This window comes from Hemicordylus capensis, chromosome 3 (assembly GCF_027244095.1).
Source record: "Hemicordylus capensis ecotype Gifberg chromosome 3, rHemCap1.1.pri, whole genome shotgun sequence".
Lineage (NCBI taxonomy): Eukaryota > Metazoa > Chordata > Lepidosauria > Squamata > Cordylidae > Hemicordylus > Hemicordylus capensis.
Genome location: NC_069659.1, coordinates 258,897,892 through 258,921,153, shown reverse-complemented (window position 1 = coordinate 258,921,153; position 23,262 = coordinate 258,897,892). Strand labels below are relative to the sequence as shown.

General features: G+C 43.6%; 1 protein-coding gene and 1 long non-coding RNA gene across 5 annotated transcripts in view; one reads left to right on the top strand and one right to left on the bottom strand.

Moving 5' to 3' along the window:
• C3H10orf90 (chromosome 3 C10orf90 homolog) overlaps nt 1-23,262 on the bottom strand; it is a 180,188-nt gene that overhangs the window by 39,014 nt on the left and 117,912 nt on the right. For all 4 annotated transcript variants that reach the window (XM_053312844.1, XM_053312845.1, XM_053312846.1 and 1 more), the window contains exon 4: nt 6,533-6,820. In XM_053312844.1, coding sequence (XP_053168819.1) covers nt 6,533-6,820 — 288 coding nt within the window. The remainder of the gene's footprint in view (nt 1-6,532; nt 6,821-23,262) is intronic.
• The window catches only part of LOC128352348 (uncharacterized), a 47,045-nt gene continuing 28,954 nt past the window's right edge, over nt 5,172-23,262 (top strand). Inside the window, exon 1 of the long non-coding RNA XR_008320345.1 lies at nt 5,172-5,311. This is a non-coding gene — a long non-coding RNA (uncharacterized LOC128352348). The remainder of the gene's footprint in view (nt 5,312-23,262) is intronic.

The window sequence follows — 23,262 nt, the reverse complement described above, 5'->3', positions numbered from 1 at the left end:
AGTGCACACACCCCTGCCCTTAAAGAGCCACCTCCGGCATCAAACCACGAACCCCACACCCAGCGAACCTGTCCGCAGGATTTTAGAATGGTCCATGCACATCACTAGTGCTCGAACCATGGGTCAAGCACACCCCTAGTGATATGCACCTGGTGAGCATGATCTACACTCACTGTACTGCTGGAATAGCTTCCTGTTCATATGTCCACAAACACAGATCTGTTCCTGACACTACAGTGAAAGGTCTTGCATGCATTGGAGCACCTATTTGCACAAGGAGTCTCTGGACTGGGGCAAGTTTCTATTTGAGATTGCTATACAAGCTAACCCAGGTTTATTTACTTGAGGAGGATGTCTCAGAGTGGGTATTAGACAAATCCTCTTGCTCACTGTCTCATATCATTGTGCATGGGTTTTAAACTCTGTCTGTTGCAGCCTATTTGACCTCTTGTACTGTCAATTATTCTGAAAGTGGACACATTTCCCATTTATTCGGGGATAATTTTTTTTTAACTCATTTGAGCTAAAGAAAAACATGGCTGAAGACAAAGAGGTAACTAAGTGTACACAAGCATCTTTTGGTAAGTTATTTGGTGACATGGCTGGGAAAGCCAGTTCCACTCCTCGACAAGCTGCCATGGGGCTGTCATGTTCCAGCAGCTCTCAATCCCTCACTCTTGTTCCTGTGTTTCCTCACAACAGTGTACATCCCCACACATGCTTAGTGTAGAAATTCCCATTGAATACAAAGTGGCCATATGGGGGGGGAAATTGGCAGGGGATCATCATGATCACAAATAGAGAACCTCCCAATTTGGGGGGGCAAGGAGGAGAGTTCAGTGGATGAAACAGGCTGAGAACAATCTAGAATTCATACCCAGATGATCCCACTTCCCGCCGCTTACATACAAGGAGATCCTGAGCTAACACCTCCATCTCAGGACACAGCCCTACCTTCATCCTCTCCCAGGGGAGTTCCGCAAGAACTTTCTGGTTGTAGCAGAGCCCCCTACCCCCTGCAGTGTTTCTGGAGCCAGTGTTTGAAAAATTGGGCATGGCCCGCTATGGAACAGAGTCTTTCCAAGGAAATTGGTAGGGCCAATTCACCCTGCCTAGGCAACTATAACAACTAGCAATTTGCTGTGGTAACATTGTCCTATACCCTGTTACTCTGCTTGGTTCTGGCTAGGTCCTGGTTCTGACTCTTGGAGCTGTCCTTGGCCTAGTACACTTTGGAAGATCCTGGCTCAACCTGGAACAGGATAGAGATAGGAAGAGGCCTGATGTGCAGCCCCACAACCAGGCTCCTTAATGGGGAGTATGTTTCTGATAACTGGAATGTTGGCCATGACAGAGTACACTGGCTTCATATATGTGCAGCATCATCTATGGGGATTACTCAGTGGTTTGGGGCAAGCCATGCTTTCTTAGTTTCAATTCCTATTGATGAAATGGGAATAATAGTAATTGCTTTCAAATAAGAGTTATGAGGATGAAAAAATTAAAGACTGAAAATGGTGTCCGTGCTCCTGTGCAGAATGGGAGAGCTGAATTAAGAGTATCCCTAGAGCAAATAGATTCTGCTTCTGCAATCTCCACTCTATTGAAAATCTTTTATATTTGAATGTGAGATTTATCTCTTTATACATCTCAGCACCAAATATATCCACCAGTTGTTAGCCTCAAAGACAGGGGGGCTATTCTCACAATCAACAAAAATCGGGCTAGGACAGCCTAGCCCAATTTTTGCTGATCGTGAGAACCACCAGGCTCAGCTGTGAGCCCAGTGGTTCTAGAGTGGGTAACCCACTCAAGTACCTCTCCCCTTAGCCCGGGTTTGTGGAGCGAGCACTCTGCATATCCGGGCTATCTGATCGTGAGTAGCCGTGGCACGGCTCCACATTGTGGCTACTTGCAAGTAGACCCCTGGAGGGGAGGTGAAAAGCCGCCTCCCGGCTCCAGGGTCTCCCCAGTATGCCCTGCACACTTGCGCAGGGCATACTGGAGCTTCCGGGGACTGCGCAGCCCCTGAACTCCCCAGCCCCCGCTGGCTCCGTCACGGAGCCGGCAATCGTGTGGGCGGCTGATCCGGTTGCCCAGGGCTCCGTCCCTGATCGTGAGCGGGGAGAGCGGGCTTAGCTCTCAGTGAGACCCGGCTCAGGATATTCTTCTCAAGACAAACTGTCTTGAGAAGTATGTCACGTTTAGGACAGCGAAAATTCTTGCCCAAGCACTAATAGTGCATACTAAGCTTAAAGAAAATGTTATAGACTATTGTGGGCCATCACATAAACTTTGGTATTCATTTGGTGTACCATAAAAGATCTAATATCTTTTATTTTATTAACAATTTGTATTGTTTTAATATTCAATTTGCATGACATGGATTCTGTATAACAGGAAGTTGTTGCGTGACAATAAATAGACCGTGACCAATGTGTCATATTCTGTTTGTCATCTGCACTCTAGAACTACTCAGTGTATGATCATACTGAAAATCAGGAGCTGTCTCATCAGCCAAAGTCCCAGGGCAACTTCAAAAAAGGCGGCGCATTGTTGGAATAGCAGATGGATAAAAGAGAGAGGGAGAGAGATTGAGCCCTGGCAATGTTCACCTTCAAATTTAGACTGGTGTATCAGTCATAGCTGCTCCTCTACCCCAGTTCCTCCCCTTCTTCCTCTTGTTCCCCTCATTTAAAACTGAAGGGATGAAGTATGGATTCTGATGAGGGAGGCTGAATGACACAGAACTGGGAATTCAACAAGACAAGCAAAAACAAAACAAAAAGCATTGTGGTCTATATGGCCAAAGAATTATGACTTGGCTATTTAGATTCAGGAGCTCCAGAATTAGGTGCTAGAGAAGTGAGAGAGGGCTGGCCTGCACCCTGGCCTGGTCGGGCAAGGAGACTCTGTGCTAGGCAGATCCTGGGGCTAGAGCTGAGGTTGGAGTGCAAGGTAGGAGAGAAGTAGGGCTGCGCACGAACCGGTTCGGCACTCCTTTTATGGTGCGCCGAACTGGTTCGAAAGTCTGGCTTTCGAGGTGGTTCAGAGGTGGGGGAGTTCCTTTAAGGGACAGGGAGGGTACCCTTACCTACCCCATCACTTTCCCTCCACTGATGCTCTCCCCAAAACCGCTGGTGCGGGTCAGCCCCGGTCAGCGTCGTACCAGCAGTGGGTGGTAAAATGCTCACCGGGGCTGCAAGGAGGTATGCTGCAGCCCTGCGCTAGTGGTTTTGGGGAGAGTGCCATTGGGGGGAAGGTGGTGGGGAAGGTAAGGGCACCCTCCCAGGACCTTAAAGGAAACCCCTTGCCTCCCGGGAGTGCACAAACTAGTTTGTGCACATCCCTAGAGAGCAAGCAAAGTCAGGAACAGGGAGTGGAGATAGCAAGGCAAGGAGCTTGGGCTAATAGGTAAAGGAGAGGCTAGAGAAGAAGTCAGGCTCCAGCAAAGTCAACAGAAGGAAATAAACTCAAGGAAGACCTTCCAGTGTGGAATGTTTGTGCTAGTGAAGGTCTGGCTGCTACTGCAGAATTTATAAGAGCCAAATTCAGACACACTCTGAGCCCTTTCCCAAGACCAGTGAAAAAGGACAAGAGGGTTAATGGGGAGGAATCCTCGAAAATCTAACCTCCCCGCAGATGAGCAGGTCCTTCCCGATTACTGGCTGCTGCTGGTTGCTCGGAGGGTTGGGGTGCTGGATGCTTCACCCCATGTTGCCCTGCCCGCCGCCCCCCCCCCCCCCCGAGCTCCCATAATGTAAGCAGCCATGGCTGGCAGACGATTGAAAAAAACAGAGTGAGGAGAGTGCTCATTCTCCTAACCTCATTTTAGAGGGAGGCTCCATAGGCGGGTTTGCCGATGCAGAGCCACCAGGATCAGGCCCAGTTCTGGCAGTACAAATGTTCATGCAAAACTGGGCTGGGCTTCTTTAGCCCGGTTTTGTACGCATGTGTGAATAGCTTCCCTGAATGATAGCAACAATTGAACTGGCTTCCTCCTCCTTCCAAGTAAGCCCATTTAAAGGAGGCTCTGGGCAGTCAGGAGGGCACTTTGGCATTAATGTTGGAGCCCAGCCATGACTCTGTATAGTCTCAGCTCTGGGGGTTCTGCGGCTGGTGGAGGGGATCCTGAGGATGGAATGGATTCAGATGGGGGACACCAAATCCCCTATATTCCTGGGATTCTGCAAAGGTGCCTCAGGAGGGAGAAGCTCTGGCTGCTTAAAGGATGTGGTTCCTGTGGGATCCCCATCTGTGCTGGGAAGCCTGACTGAAGTTAGCTTCTCCTCCGCCCCCAAGGAGGCCTGGTGAGCATCCAACAAGGTAGGTCATCACAGAGCTTATTTTTAAGTTTGGCTAGTACAGAAAAATGCATAAAGTCATCTTTATTGTGGGTAGATTTCTCAGATTATTAGAGCTGGATGTATCTCTTGCAATTGTCTACAAAAATAAGTTTGGTCATAGGATGTTGTGCATAAAAAATGGAGGCATAATATTGTGAATTAACTGAATTTTAAAATGTGTATTTGAATGTTAAAAATAATTGACAAGACTGTGCTAACGTGTTTATATTTTGGGTAACTATGTAGACATACATGTGGAACACCAACAAGCAATAATGATGGCTTTTTATCTTGTTTGGTCTCTCTAGGGCGCTTTCCAGATTAGACCGTGCAATGGGGTCACGTCATATCTTGGAAGTGTGCTTCCACACTTCCTGTGTTGTGACACTGCAGTCCCTACACAGACAGCAGGGTGCCGTTCACAGTTCCAATCCCTTGTTTCAAATTTAATCACTGCAATACAGAGCTAGGACGTCGTACATCTGGCATAAAGAAGTTGCTGTTTCTTCAGGTTGTTAGTTTCCGCAAGACTGTGCCCCCTCTGCTGTTTACATTTCAAATGTGACTTGCCTGAAAGCAGGCGCGTAACAATGATAGGGCAAGGGGAGACAGTTGTCTGGGGGCCCCACTGCCTGGAGGGGCCCCCCAGAGGCACCTCATGTGACTCCCCATTGCCCCCTGCCCAGCCCCATAGCCTCTCAGCCACTTGCCCTCTTCGCCGTCTCTCCTGCTTGTTCTGCTGGCCCGCAATCGAAGCAGCAGGCAAGCTGCAAAGAGCTCCTTTTCTCCCGCCTCTCAGCTGATCGGCGGGTGGGCGGGGCTTCCACGGAGGCCTCGGTGTAGGCCGCAGTGAAGCCTGAACTCGAGTAGGGCCCAAGCAAGCCAGGAAGGAGGAGGCAGCCTGAGTGTTCTCTGCAGCAGAAGACCCCTTGCTGCCCTGCTTAACCCAGACCAGCATTTGCCAGGTAGAGTGTGAACTCCTTTTTGTGGTTACCTTTCCCGCCCCCCCCCCATATATAGGGATCTGCTTGCCATAGGGCTTGGATAAAGGGGGGGGGGGGGGAGGGACCGAGAAGTCTCTGAATATTTAGTTTGAAACAGCTTGGAAAATTTGCTGACTTAAAAAAAACTATCTAAAAAGTCCTATAAGTGGCTTGTTTCATGGCAGAAAATTGCAAAAACTTCTGGAACAGTATTTTATTAATTTTATTTATTCATTCATTCATTTATAAATGCACTTATGTTCAAGTTGTTTTGCAACCCAGAAGGTCTGAGTGAGAACTGTGAAGCATGTGTGGTGCTTTTATTTTATTTTTCTTGTGTGTGAACTGCTCCCCAATAACTTGCAGGGACTTCAGGGTAAATCTGGCCAACATGTGAATGCAGCACCTCCATTCCAGAGGAGATGTGTCTTAAAGGGCTTTAAAAGCCTCCTGTGAAAAACCTCCTGCAATCAAACTTGACTGAATTTGTTCAGAATTCTGGGAAAACAAACATAGGTTCACCCTGCATGGTTGAAAGTCTCCTTTGCTAATCTGCAGCGAGGGGTCCATTTTAATAATTCATCTTTCTAGTGTGTTCTAGGCATTAAAAGTAATACAAATGTATAGTACTCAATGTATATCACTATATATTGTGATGTGTGTGTGTGTGTATTCAGTGAAATGTATTTGCAGGCAACATACTTATTTTGGAATATCAGACTTAAATCCTTGGGGTCCTGGGGTGTGCGGAGGCCCTGGACTTTGTGGGGGGCCCATTTTAAAATCTTGTCTCTGGGCCCACTCCAACCTTGCTACGCCCCTGCCTGAAAGGAGGCATTTTGCTGCTGTTGAGCAGCTAGTCTGGAAAGCACCTAGGCCAGGGCTGCTCAGCTTCAGTCCTCCTGTAGATGTCGGTCTACATTTCCCATAATCCCTGGATATTGGCCACTGTGGATGTGGATTATGGGAGTTTTAGTTCAAAAACAGCTGGAGTACCAAAGTTGGCCCTGGACACAGTTAGTTTATACAAAATGTAACTTTATACAAATGCATTAAGTGAAGCAATCACTCTCCAGAACTGCTCTTCCACAGCATTTTAAAACAGACAGAAACAGACAGGCTTCCCATTAAAAGTGTAAGATTTGATTGCACATTCACATTCAAAACTGCACTCTAATCGCGAAGAAAGGATTTGCAGCTTACCTTTTCGGAACAGATCTTTTCTGTGCATATCATTTTCATCCAGCATTGTTTTTGAGAAAGCCTTTATGTGGCACCCATAATCAGAAACAGAGGTTTTGGGTTTCAGAAAGCTTTGGGCCTGGATCTCTTTGGACTTTGAAGTGCCTTTGGATGGATATTTGTCTTTCAAAGAACTCCCACCTTGCACTGTGAGTTCCTTCCTGGGTGATTGCTCCAGAAAGGAGGCAGGTACCATTTCACAGAATCTGTCTCTTGTGCATGGTTTTCTGTTGCTCCCTGCTTGTGCGCCTATTTGGAAAAAAAAAAAAATCAAAGACAAGAAATAGGTAGCAATGCTTAAAACATCACTTAACACTCAAGGATCCTTCTGCAAAGTTTCTTCTAAAGCTATTTGCAACACTGCATGTATCATTTTTATTGAAGGGATAATTCATTAATATCTCTTCACACCTTTGAAGCAGTGATGCTGCGTCATTGCCATCAGGAAACAGCATGAGATCATTAGCCTCTTCACTTTCCTGTTCCCTAAACTGCTTTTAATCATGTTATACTCTTTCCTAACAAGACTACCTGTGATTATAAATTAATAGCTTCCTAACCAGCACATATACGAATGCCTCACTTCTACAGTACAAGATTGTATGCTATGAAACTTTAAGAAGCCCACTGGGAAAAATAATTGTCAGTAACATAGGACACGCTTCATAAAAGACTCACTATTGGTATAAGCCAATATTTAGTTTATGATCATATTTAAGTGGCACACTGTAGGTTTGATACAAGCATTAGGCTGCATTTTTTATTTCTCCAGCATCTTCCAGGCAGAACTTCAACACATGGAAAAACTCTAGTGCAAGGTTAGGTGAACAATATCATTTGATTCAGAAAAGAATAAAAAGAAATTAATGGATGCCAGTTAGCCAAGACTACTAAGCACTAGGATCATTGGGATCCCTGAAGAAAAGGACGTCCAGACTCAAAAAGCACCCAGAGGCCTCCACCCACATAGCCTATCTAGGAATACCCACTTGAGAGGGAACCTGAATCAAAGTGTCAAGAGAATGTGATACCAGGTTATTTAGTTATATAGACAATATCTACTTTCCAGTACTCACTCATCCCATGCCCAAAACACAGTTCATGATGCTAGGAGCACAAAGAACAGAATCAGTGACAAAATTATAATATTAATTAGTACATGAATTATCATTACATAAAGCCCTTAACAGCTTGAGCCCATGGTATTTAAGAAAACATCTCCTTCGTCATGAACCCCACTGCCTCATTTGGTTGTGATTCAGAATCGGGTTTTCTTTATGGCCACCCTGAGACTTTGGAATGTACTCCCTGTCCCCATCTCTGGCTGCCTTCAAGGAAGCTCTTAAGACATCCCATTTTTTTCAGCCTTTTAGTTAAAGAAATCTTTATATCATTCATTCATTCATTTGATTTCTATACCGCCCTTCCAAAAATGGCTCAGGGCGGTTTACACAGAGAAATAATAAATAAATAAGATGGATCCCTGTCCACAAAGGGCTCACAATCTAAAAGAAACAGAAGATAGACACCAGCAACAGTCACTGGAGGTACTGTGCTGGGGGTGGATAGGGCCAGTTACTCTCCCCCTGCTAAATGAAGAGAATCACCACATTAAAAGGTGCCTCTTTGCCAAGTTAGCAGAGGTTAAATTAAAGCTTTAATTGCTTTGTTTTAATATTGCTTTGTTTTTGAAGTGTTTTAAATAGCTTTTAATTGTTTTAATTGTTGACTGTTTTTAATTTTTGAATGTTATGTGTAGGCTTGTGCATTTTGATTTGGGTACAAAACATTTTGTGCTTGAAAATGGCAATTTCGGAGGTTTTGTAACCAAAACAAAATCAAGAATTAAAAAACAGAGATTTTTGTTTCCAAATCAAAATGCCTGTGTTTCGGACAGAATGCTTTGTTCTTCAGAAAAGCATTGCAATTCAAATTGACTTCTCTGACTCTCTCCACTCCAGCTGAGGCACTGAGTGATTAGCAGAAGATAAGATATGCAAAAAGCTGTTGAGCATGAATGGTTTAGTTAAGTGTTGTATTCAGTGTGATTGAAATGAAAAAAGGGATTTGGAAGACAGCATTTTGAGACAGAAATACCCAAATATCTTTGGGAGCTCAATGCAATTCCAAAGCACTTGCTAAAAGCCATGGTATAAAATGTGTGGAGAAGCTTTTCGAGAAGCTGGTTAGGAAAGTTCTGAAATAACACAGGTTTTTCTTTCAAAAGGTTTAGAAAGAATCTCTTGACTTGTTCAGGGGTCTTTTGAAAAGCTATTTTCTTCTTCTTCTGATTTTTATGAGTTATAGTGGTGTCTAAGTTTTGTTGCCCAAGTTGAGCAGTCTAATATAATTTAGGCCACATTGTAATTTGGTGGGACATGATGTCTAAGTCAGTGGTTCACAACTTTTGCCACTGCAGGGACAGGTCATCCACATGGGACTACAGGAGACAAAAGGAGCGGGGTGGGGAATATTCCTGTCAATCTATTGACATCCCCAGAAATCTTAGTTGCTTCTCTCTTTCTTGTAACCATGATCCATGGTTTTGCACTTTCTTAAATGCAGTGATGATAAATCTCAACAATCCTGAACAGTAGGCTGATTTGTTTGGGCTACGGCTCACTCCACTTCAGTTAAATTTGAAGCTGTTCCATAGTACCAAGGCAATTTTATTTTATTTTAATTTTATTTTTTACATTTTATATCCCACTCTTCCTCCAAGGAGCCCAGAGCGGTGTACTACAAACTTAGGTTTCTCCTCACAACAACCCTGTGAAGTAGGTTAGGCTGAGAGAAGTGACTGGCCCAGAGTCACCCAGCTAGTATCATGGCTGAATGGGGATTTGAACTCGGGTCTCCCTGGTCCTAGTCCAGCACTCTAACCACTACACCACGCTGGCTCATTGGTCTATCTTGCAATCTCAAATGACTTGTGGTCACTGTTCCATGGGGAGGGAGTGTTTTTATTGAAAGATTTCTAGTATCCACAAATGGGTTGTGCTGCTGTGCTAGTGCCATAGGGACAGGCTCACACCCAAAATTCTCAAATAACTGCCAAAAAAACTAAGTGTCGTTGTTGTTCATCATTCTCTTCACTCTTTCAACTTGTTTATGTGGGGCTTCAGGTGCAAAACATAGTGGGTTGGGTGGCAGTGCCCCAAGGGTGGTGCACCCAGATTCCAAATAGGGCGAAAGGCTGATTTCTTAGGAATTTTTGAGGTTTACACATCTTTAAGATTTCCCCCCATAGGGAATAATGGAGGTTTTGGCAGCCCCATAACTCTACCTGGGGGGCACTAAGATGGCCCGAAGCGAGTGGTAGTGTAGTGCACAGAGGGTGCCAACCACCCCCCTGGATTGCTAACCCATTGGGGTACTGAGCTTTGTTGTTTCTGAGGTGTTGAGTTTAGATTCTCTGGTAGCAAATGAGATTTTTAATGAAAAACCGTGAATCCACTCTCATATGCTACTAGAGAATCTACTCTCAGAACACCTCTAGAACAACAAAACCCTGTACTTCATGGGTTGGCAACCCATGTGGGTGGTTGGCACCCTATGTGTACTACACCGCCACTTCCTCTGGGCCACCCCAGTGCCCCTCAAGTGGAGTTATGGGACTGCAGAAACCTCCATTCTACCCTACGAGAAAAATCTGAAAGATGCGTAACTTCATTAATTCTTTAAAAATCAGCCCTTTGCCAAATTCCTCTGAAAAAATTGTGGTAACTTCCTTGTACCAACTGGGCACTACCACTAACCACACTCCACCCTGGGCCACCCCCAGCCCCCGCATGAAGCTATACTTTTTCTGAGACCGCCATCATACCCTATGGGGAAAATCTGAAAGACACTCAAACTTCAAAAATTCACCAAAAATCAGAAGTTTGCCCAATTCCTTTGAAATTTTTCTGGTAGCTTCCACTCATTGGGCACTATAACCCCCATCCACTCTTTTGACTACATGACCCATTTTTTAATCTGAATTAATTCAGATTCGGATAATTTGGATACAAACCAAAACTGGGGTGATTTGGAAGGCTTAATTTCGGACAAAATACAAAATGGGGTTGATTCGGATTTGGTACAAATCGAAACAGAAAAAATACAAAATGCGCAACCCTAGTTATGTGAAGCACCTGGAGATGTTTCATATCAGCTGGTTTATAAATCTAATTAATGAATTAATGAAATAATTTATAATAAAGAATATGTAGACACTGCTTTTCCACCAAAAAAGTTCACAAAGCGGTCAAAGAAGTTTACACAGAAAAAAATGAACTCTATGAGTAAGTCTGCATTTGCTTTATATCCTGCACACAATTGTTTAAAAAAATATATAAAATTGTTGGGTAAAAAAGGAAAAAATCTTAATACCATATTTATACTTAAGCTCCAGCATATATAAAATTATAGAAGTGTTACAAACCATATATCTTATTATACAAGTGATGATAATAAATTATATCATCTAAAGCCATGAAAAGAGCACAACGTTTTTAAAGATTATCTCACATAAGCTGAGCTAAGAAATCCTGAGAAATTACAACTGCTGGCTGTGACTTCAATATAAATGGACTCCAGACCATATTAAACTTAATTCCCCCAGTCACATTTCTTTCCCCAAATCATTTTATGGATATTATTTTATACATTAACATAATACGCCAACATTTCCTAAGCCATACCTCAAATGCAGACAGGGAGGCTTACTTCTAAGATTTAGCAATCAAAATCCTAACAGAATTAAATTAGCCACTGAGGACTGACGGAGGAGTCTAATATCAGAGTCAAAACAGTTCACCAAGAATACTAAAAGTATATGGAGTTTCATAACCAATTATATACTCTGTACAGGGGTTCTCAAACTTGGGTCCCCAGATGTTGTTGGACTACAACCCCCATCAACCCCACCTACAAAGGCTGACCAAGTTTGAGGACCCCTGCCTTAACACATACAGCCATGACTTTCCCAAATTTGTCTACAATAAAACAATCCATTATATATTTTGAGAGTTCCAGGAGGTTGCCCAAAATCAAAGTCATCCAGGACTGGTCACTGTTAGAAAAAGAATTTCTGGCTGGATATAAAATTAGTCTGATCTAGGCTGGTAGTTCTTACATGCCTATTCTAATATCTGGAAAAGGAGGATCAAGGTCAGGGACATCCTTAAGGCGGGGCAACCAGGATGAGCGCCCCGAGCTGGCACAGGCTCTGCTCTGGGCACATTGCAGCCTGCCCTGTTCTCTCTCCCAGTCCCAGTAATTTATCTTTTCTTGGCCCAGCCGAGAACCAACCTTTTTTTAGTGAGGCTTGCCTCTTATTGAAAGGCGCCCTGCAAGAAAGCTCCTACAGCTCCCTCGCTCTCCACTACTGCCTCTCAGCTGTTTACTGGGTGGGCGGGCCTCCTGAGAGGCCTCTAGCTGCTGGTCTCCCTGAAGCCTCCAGTGCCAGCTGGCAGACAGGCTGCCTACTGCAGGCAGCCTGGAAGGAAGGAAGGAGGCAGAGTGGCCAGCACTCAGAGTGCCCATGCCCACCACAGCACTGTGCAGACCCTCTGCCCTGCCCTGCTCTGCCTGTGCCTGCTGATCGTCCTCAGACCTAGTAATGTAGTATAATGCAATTTCCTTTTGGTGGTTATACCGCCCCCCACCCTGAATATTTAGGGAATGGTTTGCCATGGGGCTTTGATATCAGGCACAGATGTGGGGCAGATTGGGAAGGCTCTGAATATTTAATCTGCCCAATCCATTCCAATTTGTTGATTTTTAAAATAATTTTTAATTTAACAAAAAACATCCAAAAAGAGTCCAAGTGGCTTGTTTCATGGCAGAAAATTACAAAAATATCTGGAACTGAATTACAAAAATGTCTGAAATGATCATTCCACCCCAATATGAAGGAATCCACCCTTTGCATTTATTTTTAAAAAGGGTAAAACACCCCTCTCTTTCTGCCCCAGCGTTTAGATCACCTGGAATGACTTGGTATAGGGCTTTGGTATTGAGCGCAGATATAGGGCAGGGAGGGAAGGCTATATATATTTAAAGTGGATTGGACAAACGGTTGGTATTTAATTTTTTTTTTGAATTTTTAATAACACAATCAGTCCTATCAGTGGCTTGTTTCATCGCAGAAAATTACAGAAACTTCTGGAATAAACGAACTATATATATGTATTTATAAATGCACTATGCTCAAGTTGGTTTGCAATCTAGAAGGTCTGAATGACAAACAACCAATCATCTTTATTACAGTCCAAGACCACCATATTGAGTGAAAACTGTGAAGCATGTGTTGTGCTTTTATTTTATTTCATTTCATTACAAATGCACTACATGTCCAAGCTGGTTGGACATGTCCAAAACCCTTAGTAATTCACTCACACTATTTACACAATATGTCAGTCAGTATGATTCTGTATTGATATGAAATGTTAAGGAGGCCCTGCACATGCTGATTCGCCCCCAGCCCCGCACCCCACTAGGGACAGCCCTGATCAAGGAGACCCTGTTATTTTGTCACATCTCCTCGCAAATAGTTAAAAACTACCTCCATTCCCTTCTAAAACCTATGTAATGTATTGTCTCGTTCATGGGTATTATCCTACTGGGAGCCGCAAGGTGCAACTAGGTGGTTCACTGATCTTCTTTCTTAAAGGAATTAGGATAAGGTGCCCCTTAATTACAGTAGCTAAGCTAAAATAAAACTTTTTAAACAAAACTTATGAAAAAGCTTGTTCTGCTTGGCAATAAGAGTTCTCTCCAGCTGTGATTTCTATTAAATTGTGATGGCTTCACTGCAAACTCTTTCTGCAAGCAGGGCTGGTTCAAGTTCTCTGGAGCCACTCAGTGGGAACCCCATTCCATGCAATCATTCACTTCTCTGTCTCCTGTGAGAGGCAGAGTCTATAATTAAGATTGCACAGTCCACATAACTTTCAGACCATTATAAGAACAGGTTTGGGCGCAGAAGCCTAGACTGGTGAGGCTTCTGAAAAAGAAGTCCGGTAGGAACATGCACACGAGAGACTGAAAACGGTCAATTACAAAACCACAGGGAGATAATGCCAGAACAGGAGCAACAAAACCATGATCAATGACAAGAACCTCCAAAATGAAAAGCAGCAGGTGTTTCCAAACAGGAGACTATGGAAAGGTGACACCATCAGACACTTTGCATTTACTTTCAGGAATGGTGTGACGTTATGGCTTGTAACACTGCACAGGCAGAACAATCAGTACAGCCCGTTCTAAGTACTTTTTGCAACTTTAGCAAGACTCAGGACCAAACTAAACATGAGGGTGGGGGTGGGGGGAGAGCTGTTTGAATGCATTTTCTGATGGCTTTTTCTTTTTACAAAAGCAGCAGTAGAGCGGCATACTTTACCTCAGTCTGTGCCATTGGGAAGTCTAAGCTTGCCTTCTGTGCTATGCTTCTGTGTCCCTTGATGCTCCTGTTATCCACACACAGGAAAACATACTAGTACTCAAACTGTGCCTGTACATTTCCCCCTCTACAGTGAAGATCAGCACTGCAAAGATCAAATGTTATCCTTTCCAGCTCGGCTTTCTATAGAGTACAGGGGTTATGCCCGATTACAAATGCCTCCAGGCAAGCACAACAGCCTGCCTCTGGCCTCACTGGGATGACTCCCTGACTTGCTTCTGGATACCCTTGCCACTCCCTGCTCCTTTTATATGCTTCCTTGCCTTTCTGGCTGCAGTTGCCCTGCATTCCTGCCAAAACCCTTTTGGGTGGAATTCTGGGCTTGGGCCCTGGTCTGTGGCTGACTCTCTCTTCTGATAAATGCATGTGAATCTATTTGCTAGGCTCTGCCTACGTTCTTCAGTAGAATTTGTACCTGGACACCCATTTGCCTCCAGCCTAGTGCTGACAGATGACCACCTTTCCAGTTTGGTTGGTACAATGGCAATTGTTCATATTTCACAGAACACTTCTTCATGCAGAAAGGAGGGCAAGAGTCTCTACACAGAATAAACCGGTGCTCCTTTGTAAGCTGCTTTTGCACTTGATCGACAGGTTCCAGGTTCAACTCAATCCAACTTACAATCTATTGTACTTGTTGGGAACGGATTAAAACACCAGCGCCCCCACCCACCCACCATATCTGATAACTGAGCAGAAAGGGTTCCGTGTGACCCTGTGCTATCACTTTGTCAGCATGGTCCTTCTAGCCAGTAGTACCATGTGTGTACACACACACTCACTGAAGTGTTTGCCATTTTATGATTCAGAAACCAAGTTGTGGGGCTTCAGTTAAAAGCAAGGAATATCTATCTATATATAATTCTCCTAAACATACCTGTCACTAATCCCATGTGTGGCAGCTCTTGAGTGAGTTTGCGAGCAGCTGCCTGGGGAATAGCAACGGGGACGGGGGAGAAAATGGTGGTGGCAGCTGGCCGGCCGGAAGGAAAATGCCAACTGGCCGTTGAGGGAAAGCACCAGGCCAGCCAGCCGGTGGGGAAGGGAAGTGCTGTCCAGCTGGCCGGCGAGAGAACCGCTGCCGGTGGGTGGGGAGAGGGGAAGGGAAGCACTAGCCAGGCCAGCCAGTGGAAGAAAGTGCTGTGGGTAGGGAGGGAGGGAAAGCACTGGCCAGGCCAGCAGGCGGGGAAGGGAAAGGAAAGTGTCAGCCAGGCCAGCTGGTGGGTGGGCAGGGAAGCGAAGCACCGGCCAGGCCGGCCGGTGAGAGAATGTGCTGCTGGAGGGAAAGCAGCCTGAGAGGAGGAGAATAGACTGGGGCTGAAGGGAGGATGAACAAGTGATGGAGATGCTCTGTGCCGGATCAGCTAGTTAATTAATTAATTTATTATTATTATTATTATTATTATTATTATTATTATTATTATTGATTTCTATCAATATTTTTTTATAAATATTGATCTCTATCAATCAATCAATTTTTTAAAATCCATTAATATTGATTTCTATCAATACCCTTCCAAAAATGGCTCAGGGCGGTAAAATATGCAGTCAAAGGCACCAAGTGAGATGAAAGGAAGCACATAATGGTCACTGACCAGCTGAGGAAGAATACAAACCAACCAGAAGTTCAGCTCAGTTCATTCATTTTTGCTTTGGATAACATCAGGATGTATATAGTTACTCACTCTTCTTCCAAGAAGCTAAAACATCCTGCCATCCAGTTTGGCTTCTTTACACAGTTCTGGAAGGAATAAGTCAGATCAATGGAAAAATCCCTGCCTTGTAAAGAACCAGCCCCACACGCCTCCATCAATCTCCTGCTATCTGAGCAAAGAGGCATCTTTTAAATTGCTGATTCTCTTATATTTAGCAGGGGGTGAGCAATTGTCCCTATTCAGCACCAGCACAGTCTCTCTCCAATGGCTGTTGTGGGTGTCTGCCTTTTGTTTCTTGTGTATAGTGAGCCCTTTGAAGACAAGAAAACCATCTTATTTTATTGTTTGTTTGTTTATCTATTTATTATGTAAACTGCTTTGAGAACTTTTTTGAAAGCAGTATATAAATACTCATAGTAGTAATAGTAGTAATGGTAGTAGAGTAGTAGTACCGGGGCAGAGAGGAAACTAAAGACAAACATAAAATGTTCAAATGACCCCTCATATCAAACTAACAAAATGAATGATTTGTTTTATTTGAGTCCCATGCTGTCCGCTATACAGTACATGTTACGGGTCTGAGAGACATGCAGGCAACCACTAGTCACCAGTATCTCCATCACTCTTTCACATTGAAAGCAAGGCCATTTTTTCCTGACACTGGCAAACACAGCATGTGGTCTGCTGCAAATGGAAGCAGGCATGGAAAAGCTAAGCACTTTGGATGATTCTCACACTGCACAGAATGAAGTCTGAGGTCTTGCGCTCCTTAATTTCCCCTTGGTTTTAAAGCCACGTAATCTCAGAGCTATAGTGCAATCTGTGGAAGTGCCTCCCACCTATCGCTCTTGCTGCAATATAACAACAATCAGATGGGACCAGTAATAGTTGAGTACGGATTCATTTTACACTGGCTTAAATACAGTATAAACAGTTGTCAGTTGCCCCACTACTGAAGTAAAACTGTGTTGATGATACCAACCTTGTTGGTGTTGTAATGCGGGGGAGAAAAAGTACACAAACTCCAGCAAAACAAACGTTAACTGGCAATCAAGCAAGCCAAGAAGGAATCTGACGGACACATTGCTAATTATATGGAAAACCTATTATCAACATTTTCTTGAAAGAAATCAGAATTTGAAAACCAGTTGGGGGGAAAGCAGGACTCTTTGGTGACAGAGATGCAAAAGAAGTACTGGAGAAAGACAAAGATTTTTAGATAAATTAGTGATTCCCAAACTATGCGCCATGAGAGGCGCTGAAGGAGGCCCTGAGAACAAAAGACACCGTGTTGGCTGCAGCACTCTATCCCATCTGGAGAGACAAAGCCCCACACAGCATTGATGCTCCCCTCTCTCTGCCAGGATATGGGCAGTGACATCTTCCCAGTGTAAGGAGTTAGGATACATGCAAATTCTCTGCTGCAATCTGAACCACAGATGTCAGACATGGGGGAAATCCTGCAAGTATTCACCAGAAATCATGGGTAAAAGGAGAGGAGGCTGTCTCTAGAGGCAACGTTAACGAGTGCTGCTGCAATATTGCCCCCCCCTCCCAATTTCACTGCAACATCCACAAACAACAAAATGGGGACTGGGCAGACAAAATTGGGGAAGAGCTCACTGCTGTTGGCCGTGGTATTTGTTCCAGCCACCAATAGTATATTATTCCTCTAGAAGTCACCAGGAATAATGTTGCAGGAGCTTGGCAAGTCACTCTAGCAAGGACTTTTGAGTCAAAAATGGCAGCCCCACCCCCAGCAAGGGGAAATAATGGTGGGTACCAGACTGTGGACATTAACTGGGCTACCCTACAGTAATAAAGAGGAGGAGGATGCCAGTGGCCTGCCCACTGTTCTGACAGCCCCCGCTCCATCTGAGGGTCAGGTGAATTGTGCCTCCAATTTTAATCCCCCCCCCCAAAAGCTGGGCCTCATGTATGAAGAATTTGGGAAACCCTGAGATAGATACACACATTTAAATCAATCATATTGTAGGCGAATCGATTTAATTCATACATCTGTATGTGGTTAAAAATAATACTTCTGAAGACACAAGTTCAACTTTGTGTTTAGATGATGCACACATGTTGCAGCAACCCTTATTTGGGAAGAGACATTCTCTCCTGTGTGTAAGAGAAGGGGGAACTTCTTCTATGTTGGTGCCTAACATATTAAGTGTTTACGGAAACACTTGTGCTAACAATATAATTTTTAAAAGATCTTCTTTCTGATTAATTGGGACACCTTTTTAGTTGCTCAAAAAAGGTTTTAATCAATCTAATTAATTAATGAATTAGTTGAATGTTTTAAACCCAATATTAAACATTGATAAAATACTATCATTAATTCTAATGCAAGGATCTATTGCTAAGTATATCTTAGAGCTTACATTTTAGTGAAGAAATGTGGATGTTTTGATACAGGTAAAGCAGGCAGAAGCTTTGCCCTCATCTCAACAGTACTCTAGCAAGCTGTTAAATGCAGGAATCCAAGTGAACAGAACCCCAGGGATCTCGACAGGGGGGAGAGAGTAAGCAACATGCAGTCACTGAGAGCTACAAAATGAGACAACATTCCTTTCCTGAGCAGAAATGGTAGAGTGGCAATTTGCCTTAAAAAATAAATTAACACAGGGATGGATGGAGCTGTAGCTATAGCAATGTAACGTGATAGCTGCAAACACAGCCTAAAATCAAACCACACATCATCTGGGCAATTTATCTGGCCAACATGTAAAAGCACTGAGTAATTTTTGGAGCAGCATGTGATAAATATTTTCGTTTGCCAATTAAGTCTTTCAAAATTGGGACCAAATCTGGCTCTTCCTTTCACATAACCAGCCATAGATATAGCACAAATAAAGCATAAACAGCTGTCAGTTATTTACAGTAAAGTATGCAGATGTATATAACATGCAAGAAACACAAGAGAAAAGGAGGCACCTAAAAAGCTGAGATCACACAGCCCACTCTTCATATTCTGGGAACATTTTCAGTGTATTGTTTGGGGAGTAAAGCATCTCTCATTAAGACTATCTTGAGTGGTATTTCTAGCTCTCCAAGCAACAAACTGGAAATATATGCAACCCGCAGAGAACAGCTAGAATTGCAATTGGATGGAGATAGGGTTTTGCTATTATCCCAGTGGAAGAAAGACTTTAAAGCTAATGAAAAAAGACATGAAAGTCTACGGCAGAGGAAAACATATGAGAACAAAATAGCTAAGAGAGAATGCTTTCATTATTCACACTGTGAATAACATTGAATCACACACACATACACAAACACACACAATGTGTATGTGTGCACACACACACAGATACACACACACACATGAAAAATAGAGAATGTATAAGTTTCATGATCTATGCAGTTTGTTGGTGCAGAGAAAGACAGAGGGCACTGAGAACTCTAGCTTTAATTCCAAATGCCATGCTGCTTTGGGGGGAACAAAGTCTTTCCCCACATCACTCTTTAAAGATGCATGCAGCCCTAATAAGCAATTTTAAAAAAATCATTTCAAAAATGAATACTAAGAAATGCAATATTAGAACAATGTAAAAGTCTGATTATTTAATAGAGACATTAAAAGTAACTTGTCATATAAACAACAAAGGAAAGGAAATAAAATGCTAAAGGAGCCTTCCTTCTACTAAGGTTAGTAGGAGCGGCTCCCATAAAAGGCTGGTGTGCTTCTCTGTGATTGATGTGTGCTGGTGATGACACTGGAGGAGTGTCCGATGACATTACATAGGAACACAGGAAGCCCATATTGGCCCATCTAGCTCAGTACTGTATTCTACACTGACTGGCAGCAGCTTCTCCAAGGTTGCAGGCAGAAGTCTCTCTCAGCCCTATCTTGGAGATGCCAGGGAGGGAACTTGGAACCTTCTGCATGCAGGCATGCAAGTGCTCTTCCCAGAGCAGCCCTATTCCCTAAGGGGAATATCTTACAGTGCTCACATATAGTGTCCCATCCAAATGCAAACCAAGATAGATCCTTCTTAACAAAGGGAACAATTCATGCTCACTACCACAACAGCAGTTCTCCTCCCTGTTAAGCAGACTGTATCCTGTGTTTTAATGAGTGCTATTTTTAATTCTCAGCATTTGTGCTGGGAGTATAGAAGATCATGAATACATTGTACTGATGTTACCCTGGTGGAAGCAGCCCACTGGCTTTCCAGGATCACAAGACTGTCTAGTTAGAAAACCTTGCCATAAAGTCAGGGGACTGGTATAAGACACTAGTTCTTGGCCATTAAGATCTCTCTGGCCATTCTAATTTCTTTTGTTCAAGATGAAGTCATACCTCGAACCATCTTTGTTGCCTTCCCCAAGCTGGCTTTTTGATCATGCTGTAGAAAAGCAACCGCTTTTACAAAGCAAACATTTTCAGGCAGCTGGTCCTTAGGTTGTGCAGGTTTCTGTTGAATTTTTTGAAGGAAAATACTTGTTAAGGAGAAGACTATAGCTGACTGCTCAGCTATAGAATGCAATATGAATGCAATAGATAATATATAATATGAATGGGGGGAAAGAATGCAATATGAAGCTATGTAAAAAAAATGCCTATAGTCCTTTTCAGATATGCAAGTGAACTCATGAGCACTATGCTCCACCCCAAAATTACGTATGTTCATTGTAAGGCTTTCCACACATGTAACTCAGGATGAGCCACTGTGCATGTAACCTAGGGCAGGGTTTCTTAACCTTGGGCCCCCAGATGTTGTTGGACTACAACTCCCATCATCCTCAGCCACAAAGTCCATGCCTGGGGATGATAGTAGTTGTAGTCCATCAACATCTAGGGGCCCAAGTTTAAGAAACCCTGACTTAGGGTTTTCAAGCACATGAAGACAGCCCTCTGTACATACAGTTGTACTCATTGGGGTCTTTTCATTCAGACACTTTAGTGAAAGCAGATAAATCAGGCCAGAGCCTATCAATATGATGTCATACCCCCTTACCTAATACATGTGAATGGCCTATGAAAAGGGCTTTCTATTTACACTTAGATAGTTCCATGAGCTATGGCCCCATCTAGATCGGGGTTTCTTAACCTTGGACCCCCAGATGTTGTTGGACTACAACTCCCAGAATCCTCAGCCACAAAGGCCATGTCTGGGGATTCTGGGAGTTGTAGTCCAACAACATCTGGGGGCCCAAAGTTAAGAAACCCTGATCTAGATAGTTCAATTGTGGAGGCTTTTACAATCAGCCATTGGACTTGATCAACCCAAAAGAATAACTCAAAAGGGATGTTTAAAATACTTCCTACCTTATACAACAAGGTTGACATTCAGCCACACACTATTAGTATATTTTCTCCTTTTGATTTTTTAAATATTCAACCTGATGAAGAAGTTTGTGCAATTTAAAAGTTCATAGACTGCTTTGAAAATTATGGTTGGACAATCAACATATTGTCCCTTTCTGATCCCCCCCACAATGGCCTGACACAGCTATCTGTGGGGTCAGTGTACCTATTATTTTATATGGCTGACTCAATGGATCAGAAGATTTCACAGAGCCAGAAAGTGTACAGGCTGTGCTGTACTCATAAGAATCTATTTTCTGGAATTTTACCAGGTACGGGGTGGGGGGAGGAATCTACTTCTCCAAATCCCTTAAACAAAAACCAATTGGTAGAGACCAAAAGTCTTGTGTAAGACAACAGTGGTATGACTTAGAAAAATTCAGGCCCATTTTCTACATTGCATTAGTGAAATAAGGCATAGTGAATGGATTTCCCTGCTACAAGAGAATTACAATTATAATATTAAGACAGTTTGTACCCTACTTCCTCTATACAAGTAACAGTGCATCCTCGCACAATATCCCGTAGTGGCATGACAATAAGTGGGTTCTCAGATGACCCTCCTGGGCCCATACTGGGAGGGGTGCCAGAGAAAGCAGCACTGCTGCAAATTTGTCACACCACGGTTTCCACCTACCTCTTCATCTGCAAATGGGAACATCTCTGTCTCTGGAGGACATTCCCATTCACAAATAGTGGGGTGGGTGGGAGAAGGTAGCAGAAGCACAGCACTCAGAAAGCCCCTTCTGCCTCCGATCCTCACCATCCACAAACAGATCTTCTCATCCTCCAAGTTGAGGAAGAAGACCTGCTGCTTTTGCCACCTTCATCACATCCTTCCTCCATTTGCTGACATGAAGAATGAGCGGCCACTGAGTCCCTCTGGCAGCAGCTCTTCATTCTCACCTTCAAAGAGTTGCGGCCACTCTTCCCATCATTAATGAGGGTGGGAGGAGCTGCTGTTGCCACTGCATCCCCTCATTCTTAATAGGGAGGGGGAGGAAGTGCCACTGCTGTATTCCCCCATAAAAACTACCCCCTAAGAAGGAGGGGACTTCTCAGCAGTCATGAGCCAAGGGCTCCCAAAGTCCTGGAGCAGCCCAGTCAAAGTCCTGGAGCAGCCCTTACCCATGCATTAATTTTCTACCTAGATAAAATGGGCCAAAATACTCAAAGTCAAAATAAGCCCATCTTTATGGCAGGACTTAGCCAGTTAAAAAACAGATGGCTGGAAGGAACTTTGCATTATTTCACAGATTTGGCTCTAGCTCCCAGGCCCTGCTCTGTGTGCTGTTAGAAGTGAGCATTCTACAGAATTGCACTGACCTCTTCTGGCCACTAGAGGCATGATGAGATTTTAATAGGTCTGTCTCTTGATCAGTTAGCACCAACGGTTCAGTTGTTGTTGAGGGCTACGGCCTGTTTGGGTATCTTTCTCTGAATGTGATATTTTAGTTTCTCAATGAATCTTTATTTGTGAGTTATTCTTTCTGAACTCAACCTAATGTCTCCAGATAATCTCTTGGGCTGAACTTCTTTACTACCGGAGCATACTCTGCTGTGTGTGAGTTTTAATGTTTCTCCTCACACCCCTCAACAGGGTTATGGGCCTGGTGCTCTGAGAATGGTGAAGAAAGTAATTAACCTGAATAAGAAAAAAAGGTTTTCTCAAAGACGGAGTCAAGAAAAGTTACAAGGTCCAGATTTTGAACTGGGGTCTTTCAAAATGGAGATGTTCCTAGAAAGCTATGGAATCAGCAGGGTCTTACACACAGATCACCCTGTCAGAGGAGGAGGAGAGAGACAAGCCTGGGACAGAGCAGATGAAAAAACTACTGGGGTAATTTTGTAGAGGAAGAATGGCAGTTCAGTCCCCAAACAGCAAAGCAAAACCAGTTTGGTGAGAAAGCAGCAAAGCAAGAGGTCTTGAGACAGTTTTTTAGTATTGAAGAACTACAAGGATTTAGTTAATGAAAAGGTTACAAACGAATGTGAAAAAGTCTGCAGCTTAATTTCAGCTGTAGTTCATGGCTGAAGAGAGAGACCAAAACAAACAGCCATATCTGGAGAGACAAACTGGAAGAACAAAGAGGGGAGGAGTCCAGCACTTTTATCCATGACCCTAAAAAACCCCAGTGGTCACTATGAGACATTGCAGATGACAGCTGATGTTGCCAGGGTCCTAGCTTCAATATTCCTTCTCATTAGCTCATGCTGCTGTCTATAAGTCTCAAGGTTTTGAAACGATCCCTGGGCAATGGCCTAGTTA